This window comes from Panthera pardus, unplaced genomic scaffold (genome assembly GCF_024362965.1).
Source record: "Panthera pardus isolate Hobbes unplaced genomic scaffold, ASM2436296v1 HiC_scaffold_15, whole genome shotgun sequence".
Classification (NCBI taxonomy): Eukaryota; Metazoa; Chordata; class Mammalia; order Carnivora; family Felidae; genus Panthera; species Panthera pardus.
The window spans coordinates 44,732,921-44,745,225 of record NW_026526710.1 but is presented as its reverse complement, the minus strand read 5'-3'; the positions used below and the strand labels follow the sequence as shown (position 1 = coordinate 44,745,225).

At 38.8% G+C, this 12,305-nt stretch overlaps 1 protein-coding gene across 1 annotated transcript in view; it reads left to right on the top strand.

Moving 5' to 3' along the window:
* Nucleotides 1-12,305, top strand: part of CDH2 (cadherin 2) — a 214,852-nt gene that overhangs the window by 175,142 nt on the left and 27,405 nt on the right. The window contains exons 11-14 of the mRNA XM_019465485.2: nucleotides 867-1,009; nucleotides 4,185-4,418; nucleotides 4,711-4,944; nucleotides 7,393-7,532. Of these exons, the coding sequence (XP_019321030.1) occupies nucleotides 867-1,009; nucleotides 4,185-4,418; nucleotides 4,711-4,944; nucleotides 7,393-7,532 (751 nt within the window). The remainder of the gene's footprint in view (nucleotides 1-866; nucleotides 1,010-4,184; nucleotides 4,419-4,710; nucleotides 4,945-7,392; nucleotides 7,533-12,305) is intronic.

Genomic DNA, 12,305 nt, shown 5'->3' with positions numbered 1-12,305 from the left:
AGTTATAGGACTTATAAAACATATCTGTAAAGATTTCCAACCTCAGCACAATCTAATTTATCCTTCCTGATGAGGGAGTAGGTCGTTGGCAGAGCACAGCCCACATGACTATTATCCATTGCTGGTGATGATAATTTTTTTAATTAGCTCATATTTTATTTAACTTCTTTCAGAACTGCTGCTAACAGATAATTGCATATCTTCCACATTTCTCTATACGTTGACATCAAGATAGAGAAATAGCTAATTAATAATAGGTGTATTGAACTCCTACAACTTTTTACCTTTCAACACGCAGGATATTTTTTCCAATCTGGATATTGGTTATCTGAGCTTGAAAATCTTACTCTCCACCCAGAATAAAAAAGGAGTTTAAGTTGATAAACCTACTGATACATATAAATCTACTTTATATAGACTCAGATGGTGGGACTTTTCTGAAGAGTGTAGTTCTGACTACAGTTTGGCCCCGTGGGGAAGGTCATGATGGGGATAGGAATGTAGGCGTGTCTCCACTATGACCTCATCAACACCGTGATGATTTGGTGTTTTGGGTGTGTTCCATGATAGAAAATTCAACTTCTATTTATAATGTCTCTTAAGTCCTATACTTTAGGGCTACTGTTTAATTAGAAGGTATAGTTGAACTATTTTATTGGGATCATTGTTATCCATTAAACTAGACAAGAGACAAGAGTTTAACCACTGCAACAGAAATACTTTTCCATGCTAAAGCTGTATTTTCAACCAATATCTACAAAAACGCAAATTAATGGGCTGGTCGACATTTGGAATTAAACCTGTAAAATAGGCATTATTTCTTACGTATATTAAAATATTTACTTACTAAAGCTTTCCTTTTGTAGATACACAAAATTATCTGATCCTGCCAATTGGCTAAAAATAGATCCTGTGAATGGACAAATAACAACAATTGCTGTTTTGGACAGAGAATCACCAAACGTGAAAAATAATATATATAATGCCACTTTCCTTGCTTCTGACAATGGTACGTAATTAAACATGGTCATTGTATTACCCTGTATGTTGTTAAATAGTGCCTCATCATGAATGCATCATCAGGAAACGAGCTTTTCTATGAAACCCGATTGTCTAGAAACTGACCTTTTTTAAGCTAAGGCCCCTACTTCTATTTTTTGTTTCCACTGGGTTTTCTCACATATTCCTTGTCTTCTGTAATGAATGTTCCCAACATCGATATGTCTTGCATAGTGCCTAGTACTGTGATGACAAATGTTTGTATTTCTTCTGCCCTGCTATACAATGATGCCTCGTTGCTACAAGTTGAGGGTAGCCTCAATGCCTCCATGGCATTGTTTTTTTTTGAGGTGATCTTTTTACGCTTCTTATGGTCAGTCTGTTTGCCGACATCAGTTGGCCTGTCTCTAGCCTCTTTGTAATTCTCTTTGTAATTCTCTGCCTCTCGTCTGCCTTGGCGTAGGAAACTCTTAATTTCATGCACAAATTGAAATAAGTGAGTACAACACGTTTTTGTGTGTTCATTTTGGAACATATAGTCTAGCACCTTTTTTTTTTCCCCTTTCTGGGTTTCTGCTGGATTCTAAATGATTGAAATTAATAGATAGCTGCCTTCTTCTTCTTCTTCTTCTTCATCGTCTTCTTCTTCTTCTTTATTTTTTTAGTTATATAAGACAAAAATGGCTTACATAAATCTGGTGATGGATTTGTTTTGCTTTGTTAGCTCTCAATATGACATGTGTTTAAGAGTGCAAGCTCTGAGAGTCTGCCTGGCTACCTGAATCCAGACTCCAGGTCTACCACTTTCTAACTTTGGGATTAGCAATAAGATTTTAAATATATTCAATTTCCTTTTTCTCTTTTTTTTTATTTTTTAAGTTTATTTATTTATTTATTTATTTATTGAGAGAGAGAGCACATGCACTCTATGCAGGGGAGGGGCATCGAGAGAGGCAAAGAGAATCCCAGCTGTTAGCACAGAGCCCAATGTGGGGCTTGATCCCACGAACTGTGAGATCATGACCTGAGCCAAAATCAAGAGTCAGATGCCTAACCAATTGAGCCACCCAGGTATCCCTCCTTTTTCTCTTAAATAGGGATAATGGTAGCAGCATCTAACTCCTACTAGTGTATGGAAGAATATAAAGTGGCTTGTACCCGTAAAGTCTTTAAAACAGTGCCTGACCTTGTTGGGATGAGCACTGGATGTTGTATGTAAGCCAATCTGACAATAAATTATATTCATAAAAGATAATAATAATAAAAAATAAAACTGCCTGACATAAACACTCAAGTAAATATTTCCGTTACATGTTAATAGTTTTAAAACTGAATCATAACCATATTTTAAAATCATTTAAAATATGTGTGCTATACTGTGAATGCGAGCATCTCATAAAACTAGAAGGCTTCAATTTGGTGGTCAAGAAGCACAGTTTGAAAAATGTTACCCATCAACACTTCTGATAAGAACAGTTTTGATGGACCATTCTGGATCTTACATAATAAGATTCAATGAGATTGGTATCTATCACAAATCCACATGGTGACAAGCTCAAAGCAATATTTCTTATCGTCTCTAATATCAGACCCACTGTTCACATATTTAGAGTTGAAACGTAGTAGGGACAGCTTTTGCCACCGCACATCAGAGCTCGGCCTTAGTGTCTGTTTTATGGTCTCACTGCACGTAAGGGGTAGCTTCCCTCCATGAGGGAACTTAAAGCGATATATCTTGCACTATTATGTTGAGATTTAAAGGGCTATAAAATTATATGTATGAATGTTAGTTGTGAGTTACAACAAGATTTGTCATTCACCAAGGTGGATTTTTTCTAATTGAAAGGGTGTTTGGGATGCGAGAGAAGTAGTTGGTTGCATCTCTGTGTAGTTCTGATGCTTTGCAAATGCACTTGACTCTAAATCAAGGCTGGATGTGGAGCCCCAGGTCCACTCCTTAATGACTGGGCAAGGTTTTATACTCTCTGTGCCTTGGTTTCATTACTGAGAAGTTGTTTTTGCGTCTTGCCTATTCTATAAAGTTGTTATGAGAGTCAAATAATAGTACACGTGATAATGAGTGTGAAAGGTCTTCAAACTGTGGAGTATCCCAGAGCTCCTGGTGCTATGGTCATTATTAGAATATTGTCCGCAGCCCCCGTGTCCCCCCACCTCTGTTCTCTCTGCTTTCAGCACCATCTATAGCCTCAGACAGGTCCATAGAGATTTCTCCTTGCCTCTTCCTCAGCATGTATGTGTGCACCTTCCTAATTGCATGTTCTTGGCTGGGTCACTTAAACCTCTGGGTGTCTGAACTATAATCTTAACATTTTTTTTATATTTCTATTTTACTATATTTAATGTCTATTATGTAATTACACTAAATGCAATAATTATGTCACTATATATAATAATATAACATCATAAATACGTATAATCTCACAGAGGCTAAATTATCACAAAACGTAGTAGAGAAATCTTTAGGGTGGGTTTAGGGTCAGGCAGACCCATCTTTAGGAGCAACCGCAGCCCTTACAGGAGTGTGTGACCATGAGCAGTTGACACAGTCTTGGGTTCCCAATCCATTCAAATGTACTTCATAGGATTACAATGAAATAATGTATATAAAACAGCCTAACACTTGGTCAGGCAGGTAGTACCATTTCTCTTCTCCATGGCATTTCTTCCTGAGATGAGGTCTGTGGGTCTGTGTTTCCTGTAGATTAAATATTTCATGGCTGTGTTGAAGCTTTAAAGGAAATCTCATGCTCTTTCATGCGTATGTCTTAGTCCTCCATCAAGAGTAGGGTCCAAAAGATCATGAGCCCCATGTTCTGCTTCTCTTGTGTTCCCCACAGCGCCTAGAGGAGCGTGGTAGACAAAAGGCCCAGAGTTAACGGACAGTGACAGCAGGGCAGGTGTAGAAGCACACTCTGCAGGGGTGCCATGCATTGTCACAGGGCTCAGTCCTGCACCCCAACAGTGGCAGCTCCGGGTCATGCTAGGAAGGAAGCAAGAAGTGGCCTTGTTGGAAAAACAGTGTGCCAGAGGCTGTGGCTACTAGATTTTTCCAAGGTTATACAACAGTAAGGGCAAGCAGGCTAGAAACTTGGAGGATTCCACCATAATGGAGACTCGTGGGAAAGAATTGCTCAGTATTGGTTTGTGATTTTTCTCCTTTTAAGGAATCCCCCCTATGAGCGGAACGGGAACCCTGCAGATCTATTTACTTGATATTAATGACAATGCCCCTCAAGTGTTACCTCAAGAGGCAGAGACTTGCGAAACTCCAGACCCCAATTCAATTAACATCACAGCACTTGATTATGACATCGATCCAAATGCTGGACCATTTGCTTTTGATCTTCCTTTGTCTCCAGTGACTATTAAGAGAAATTGGACCATCACTCGGCTTAATGGTAAGAACAGGTTAATTATTTGACTATATGTGCAGTTGAGAGGTTTTGAAGCCTGATATGAAAAGTTAATTTTAGGTGCCTTATAATCTTCTCATTAAATATATTTTAAAAGCTACTTAAAGTTAAATAAGATATTAAAAGCTTCCACAGCTTTAAAAAAACCTTCATAATGCAGCATAGTTGTATTGCTCACTATATGCTGTTACGTAGTAAATGCAGTTCTCGAATATTCTGCGTATTTTTATCGTATTATGTATTAACTACCAACTTTTTTTTTCCTTTTTTCGTGTAGGTGATTTTGCTCAACTTAATTTGAAGATAAAATTTCTGGAAGCTGGGATATATGAAGTTCCAATCATAATCACAGATTCGGGTAATCCTCCCAAGTCAAATATATCCATCCTTCGCGTGAAGGTCTGCCAGTGTGACTCCAATGGGGACTGCACCGATGTGGACAGAATTGTGGGTGCAGGGCTTGGCACAGGAGCCATTATCGCCATCCTCCTTTGCATCATCATCCTGCTCAGTAAGTAGTTGTATTGTCTCTTGGATTTTATTTTATTATTTTTTTTAATTTGGTTTTTTTTTTTTACGTTTATTTTTGAGAGACGGAGTGAGACAGAGCACGAGCTGGGGAGGGGCAGAGACAGGAGGAGACACAGAATCTGAAGCAAGCTCCAGGCTCTGAACAAGGGTTCAGCACAGAGCCCGATGCGGGGCTCGAACCCACGAACCGTGAGATCATGACCTGAGCCGAAGTCAGATGCTCAACTGACTGAGCCACCCAGACGCCCCAGGATTTTATTTTTTTTAATGTTTTTTATTTATTTTGAGAGAGAGAAAAAGGGAGAGAGCAGGAGAAGGGCAGCAAAAAGACGGAGAGAGAGACTCCCAAGCGGGCTCTGCGCTCACAGCCCGATGCAGAGCTCGAACCCCTGAACCTTGAGCTCATGAGCTGAGCGGAAATCAAAGAGTCGGCTGCCTAACTGACTGAGCCACTCAGGTGCCCCTGTCTCTTGGGTTTTAAATTCTTTTCCCACCCTAGATGTTTTGCAAAGTAACTTTTTGCTGTTTACCTTTCAAAACAATCTAACCACTCTCTTCAACCAAGAGCACTTTCTTGCCAAGTTGTATGTGGGGCAGTCAGGTCCACTTCCGAGGGAGAAAAACCCTGAGCACTGTTTCAAGCACTTACATGTTTGCAGCAAACCCAGCCAGTGCACCCCTCTCATGCCCCGTTGCCGTTCTCTGGCACTGATGGCTTGGTGAGCTGTAGCAAACTCTTTTCATAGGAAAATGTTAAACCATCTTAGCTAAGTTTGAGCACTCATGATTTGAGTATGAATTTATGACACGGAGTTGATGATTTAAGAAAATAAGTATATTGCTCTCCTTGGCTTTCCTTTGCATAAAGCGCAGTCAGCAGCTAACTCCAGTCATGCAGGGATCAAGGTATTTGTTTCTGAAGGGCTATGTAAAATAGTGAGAGATTATACTTCATACAGCACATTTGATAATAGAAATGATTACACAGCTCAATAAATTGTCTGTCTTTAGAGCAAGTCTAGATTAAGGAACTGCTCCTTTTTCAGATACTTTGCAATCTTTGGTTCAATGGAATGCAAGAAATTAACCACTGGAAAGTCCTTTAGGAGCCCCTTCTAAGCATGCAGGTTAAAAGGATAAATTGCCTGGCCCTGTGTTTTATTGTTAAATAGCAGTAGGACTTAGTTTATTGTGTGATCATGCTACACACCAATCACTTTCTTGAAAATGTTGGCCATTTCTTTTATGTTTTCTCCATTTACAAGTGTTCTGGTAATTTAGAATTCTGTCCCTTTATTCTAAGCAATTACCATAGAAGCCTGAGCATTTTTTACTTCCTGTGTGGAGACTACTTTGACTATAATTTGAAACCTGCATTGCTGTACTAATAATCCACTTGCTAGATTTAGCCCTGGAACAATGGCAAATGAGATCATGTATCTGGCTTTAAAAGGAGGATATTTACTTTTATGGCCAATAATAAAAATGTGCTCAAATAGGAGTCATTAAATCTCTTGCTTCAGGATGTAAACTGATATCCTCAGATTTTAGAGAGAATGCGCTCTTCGATGTGCACTTAGGGACATGTTTCAATTTGAACTAAAATGTGGCATATATGCCAACCTTATCAGGAAAGACTTCGACATGACGGACTTTGGCATAAGGGGTGACTAGCATTTTGAAGGAAAATGAATTGGTGCTGATTTTAACGTCAACCCTCTGGAAGATTCATGGTGCCAGATCTGGCACAAAAATGTAAAGCCTGAAAGCCTGATGTTACTTCAGTGCACCAACGAATCCCGTCGGCTTCTTAACCTGAAACGTGCAGTTTAATAGGAGCGGGAATGCAGAATGGTGTAGTAGAAAAGCACAGCCTTTGGGAGCCCAAAATCCTCAAGTTCCAATTGGCGATCCAGTTCCGATTTACCCCCCAAGTCATCCTGGCAAGCACTTACCTTCCTTGGGGAGTACTGTTCCCTCTGATTTCCGAGGGTATAATGATGGCCCGAGCAACCTCAGTGAAATAGCAGTTACATAACAAGTAACAATTTAACTTACTATTGTTTGTTGGTTTAGAATTTACAAGCCCTTATATTAGGAGTATCCTATCCTCCAGCAAGCAGAAGGGAGAGATGGAAATGGTTCTCATCCCCATCTGTAAATGATAATATTGAGGATGGACATTTCGCCAGTGAGTTCAAAGGACACCAGGTTCTGGAACCCAGGGTTTCACACTCAATACCCAGTGCTTGAACCCTGCTTTGTCTTCTGTCTCTTCACGGGAGGCCAGAAAGAGATAAGAGAGAGGAAGCTGCATTACAAGCTTTTGACCCATATAAGTGTGTTAGTGGTATTAAAGGCTATGATGAGAAAGGTCATGTTTTAAAAGCTATGACATTATGCTGTTTTTTACTCTTTTTCTACCTAGTCCTCGTTCTGATGTTTGTGGTATGGATGAAACGCCGGGATAAAGAGCGCCAGGCCAAGCAACTTTTAATTGATCCAGAAGATGATGTAAGAGATAATATTTTAAAATATGATGAAGAAGGTGGAGGAGAAGAAGATCAGGTGAGCTATATTTTAAACCTTTAAAATGGAATTTTGTGATCCTATAATCTCAGTGGTAGAACAGATGTTAATATGTGCAGTAAGAAAATGGTATCAAGGTTCCTTTGCTTATCACATTATCAAATACTTGGTGGGAATTCTTCCCTAGGTGTCCTTCACATTTCTTGAATTTTTTTTTTCAAAGTGCCAGATGTCACTGTATTTATTTTGTAAGAAAATCACTAACATTGTTTCAAGGAGCTAGGACTTAAACCCAGCTTCAGTTAAAATAATGCTAATAAAAATGTGTCTCTTTATATGTCCCCTTCATTGGATACCCAAAATAGAAGTAAAAGTGGCTTCTACAATGGGATTTACATCTACTATATACACAAGACAAGCTTCTACAATGGGATTTACATCTACTATATACACAAGACAAGCACTAGATAATTCATTCTACAAATATTTACCAAGCAAGTTCAATATTCCGGACACTATTTTGGTCACTGGGGATATGGAAGTGGGAAAAGTCAGCAAATATTTGCCCTCAAGAGTCTTACATTCTTGAGAAGTATTTGAAATTAGAGACAATAATTTCTAGTTCATCTTTGTATCTGTAGTGTCTTTCATGATGCCTGGCTCATAGTAGTTGCTCAACAAATGTTGAAGTTCCCATCTGGCTATAAAATAGCATGAGCTTCTGTATCACTGTGTACATGGGGCACCGTATATGCATTCAGAGTTGAGAGTGACCAGAAGGGGAAACACAAAGATCTTTATGTGCAGATTTTAGGTATTATCCCAGCTAACACTTAGAATGCCTGCACATACCAGGCATTCTACCAAGTACATTATATGCTATTATCTCTTAAATCTTTGAAACTTGTGATACTGTTCTATGAAAGTCTCTACTTTTGTGATAGAAAACAGAGCTAAAGGTGATGGGACTCTCAAAAACAAGTAAGAAGTGATAGATACAGGATTTGAATCCAGGTCTGTCTGATGTCACAGCCTAAACTAACTGCTCTGATATAGCTCCTCTTGCAATTAGCTGGAAGATACTAATGTAATCCACAAGACATCACCATGACAAGCATTTTTTTTTAAGATACTTTGTTAATTAGGTTATTTCCTTGTACAAATGCAAACTCTGGGGCTGTGGTCAAAAAAGGAGCCCAGAGGGGCACCTGGGTGGCTCAATCGGTTGAGCATCCGACTTCAGCTTGGGTCATCATCTTGTGGTCCATGAGTTCGAGCTCCATGTCAGGCTCTGTGCTGACAGCCCAGAGCCTGGAGCCTGCTTTGGATTCTGTGTCTCCCTCTCTCTGCCCCTCCCCCGCTCACGGTCTGTTCTGTCTCTCAAAAATGAATAAAAGTTAAAAAAAATGTTTTTAATAAAAATAAATAAATGAATAAATAAGAACCAGAATTCTTGGGTCTTGGATCATTATCAGTAAATTCAAATCTACTTTGTCTTAAATATATATGTAGACATTTGTGATACGACTGTTAACTTGAATAAAAGCAAATTTTCGTGAACATATTTTCTCTTCTCTACTCATTTGAGGAAATGATGTATCACTTTTTGTTTTACAAAGCAGTTCACATCCTTGTTGTGTTCAGTCTTTATGGCAACCCGTTAGAGTTTTCTATTTTACACTTGTAGCAAGTTGTGTGATTTGCTCTCAGAGTTTGTAACTGGCAAAGCCAGAACTGAGACCCACGTTTTCTGATTCCAGATTCCATGCTTGGTTTACAGAACCTCAACTCTTGCATTTAGAAGAGATGCTTATTAAAATATGTTGAAAACTTGACTCATGTGTAAAGCTGCTTTGAATACTGACTAATTAAAGTGGCTCTATAAATATGCCCCAGGGTTTCTTGCTTATAAATGTCTTCGGATATTAAAATTCATGTTTGGCTTAATCCTTAATTAATCTATCCTTTCACTTTCCTGAGCTATGTTCAAGATCAGCAAACGTGTATCGATCACGTTACCTCCTAAGTCTACTCTCTGTATTTTAATTTTTTATGTCATTGTGCATAACTTTCTAGGCATAAATCTAAACCCAACTCCGTGAAGCTTCAGTATAAATAGTACTAACTGGAAGGCCAGCAGTCATAATGGGATCTTGCGTAGAATTGGAGGCCCAGAGGCAAGAGGCAAGATCGTTCTCTACATCTGAGAGTTTGGATCAAGGCACTCACTGCCACCTGATCTGCCTCTCTTTCTCCCTCCTCCCGTCCAGTCCCTTTGAGAAATTGTTCCATGAGGTTTTATTGTTGTAGTTATTTTAGGAAGGACTGATTTCCTTTATTGACTTTATCCACATAGATTGATTCTTGAGATCAAATAGTCGAAGTTATCTATTGCCAGATTTATTAAAATCATCACCATAAATCTTCAGCCTCTTCTTTTACTGACCTCTGAAGTTTTCTTTGCCCCTAGCTAAGCTTTTAGACATGAATGTTTTGTTTCCTACTCACTTCCCCAATAATCCAAGGATTTTTCTGGAACTTTCTCTATATTGTCTTCTGTGTCTAGTATCTTTATTTAGTATTGGCCTTGCGATGGTATCTCTTGGTAGCCACTTGGTTCTTTGGTGCCATGCTCATCTAGATCAAAAGCCTGTGTCCATCGTGGTGTCTGTGTTATGATTTCCACTTGCAGTCCTCATTATAGAGAAAGCTGTGAGAAAGTTACGTAACGGGCTTTTTATTTATTGTATGATTTACCTCATAACAGCAGAATAAAATATGCCCTGTAGGAATGCTACACCGAGGGTTCTGTCTCTTCTACCTCTGAAGTGGTTCGTGAAATCCATTTGCTTATCTCCATCACCAAGGCCACTGCCTTCACTTAGAATCATCACTGTTCCGCAATAGCATCCTAATGAGTTTCCTGTCTCTGGTGTCACACCCCCATCAGCTCTCTGTCATTTATCAAATCCGGACTTTCTCTTCAGCCTGACAGGGCTTTGGCCCTTTGGTGCACACCCTTAGCGAGCAGATAGAGGGTTGTGGAAAGAGTTGTAGACACTCCCTCAAGATGTGAATCTGTCAAGCTTGTCCACTCGTGGCCACTAAAGTTTTCTTGCAAGTCTGAATGATTTGTCCTCATGTTCCTCTCCCTACCTTTCTTGTTGTTGTTCAGGACATAGTTTCTAAAAATATTTTATTTATTGGCTTTAGTGCTTCCTTTTTATTGAAGTGTAGTTGACACAGAATGCTATATAGTTTCAGGTGTACAACATAACGATTTAACAAGTCTTTGTGTTCTACTGTGCTTATCACACGTGTAGCTGCCATCTGTCACCATCCAACGCTGTTACAATACTATTGACTATATATATTCCCTGTGCTGTAACTTTTATCCCTATAACTTATTCATTCCATAACTAGAAGCCTGTACCTCCTTAATCACAGAATCCACTCTCTCCTTCTCCAGAGATAAAAGCAACAATAGGTCTTATTTTTCTTAGAGCTTGTTAGTTTCTTTATTTTTATTCAGTGGACCTCATTATGTTCTCAGTTATCTTATGGTTTCAAAAATCTGTGATGTGGTAACTTACCTGGCTTATTCTTTGTATTAGAATGTGAATAATAGTCCCATGAGTTCCTATATCCCAACGAGAAGCAGAAGGCTTCTTATAAGGGTTAAGAATGTAACCAACCATGCATATCAATAAAAGCATTTCCAGCACCCGGGAGCCTCTCTTGTATCCCCTGCCAGGAAGGATGCTGTCTGGCAAAAATAACCAGTATTCTTTATTTCCATCACCATGGAACAGCATAACTGGGCTTTATATTTCATTATGTAAATGGATATCGTATAGTAGGTACTTTTTGTTTCTGGCTTCCTTCACTCAGACTTCTATCTGTGAGATTCATCCATGCTATATACAGAAGTAGTTCATTTTTATCATTGCTGAAAAGTATTCTTTTGTAGGAATTAACCACATTTTATTCATCCATTTTACTATACTTGGACTGAGTTCATACAATTGAATTGTTATGAATAAAACTGCTATGAATATTCTTTGTGCGCACGTGTGTGTGTATGTGTGTGTGCATTTCTGTTGGTATGTCCTCAGGGATTGGAATTTCTGTATCCTAGAATGTGTCTGTGTGCAGCTTTAGCACAATCTTGCCACTTTTCCAAAGGGACAGTACTGGTTGGCCCCTCCCCTTGCCATGCTGGTGCATGATGATTCCATTGCCCTATGTCCTCACCAGCACTTGGTTTTTTTCAGTCTTTAAATTTCAGCCACTAAGATGGCATGTGTCTCTGTATGATCTAATCAGGATGTTCCTACTGACTGACTTACCATTTTGATCTCTTTGTGAGGTCTCTGTTTGGCTTCTGTGTCCCCTTTTCTATTATGTTGTCTGCCTCTGTCTTATTGATCTGTAGGAGGTCCTTATATATTATGGATATCATTTCTTCATCAGATAGATGTTTTGTCAATAGCTTTTCCCATTCTGTAACTCGCTGTTTTAGTCTCCTAATGGTGTCTTATGATGAACAAAAGTTTTTAATTTTAATGAAGTCCAGTGTATCAATTTTATTCCATTATGGTTAGTACATTTATGTCCTTTAGTTTAAGAAAACTTTTCCTACCGAGGTAATGAGTTCTCCTTCTGAAATGAAAGGTAAATAAATAACATAAAACAAAACACAACAACTTCATATTGTCCTCTTGAAGCTTTATTGTTTTACCAGTCATACTGTCTGTGATCTATCTCTAATGGATTATTCATTTGGTATAAGATATTTATCAGAGCTCTTTT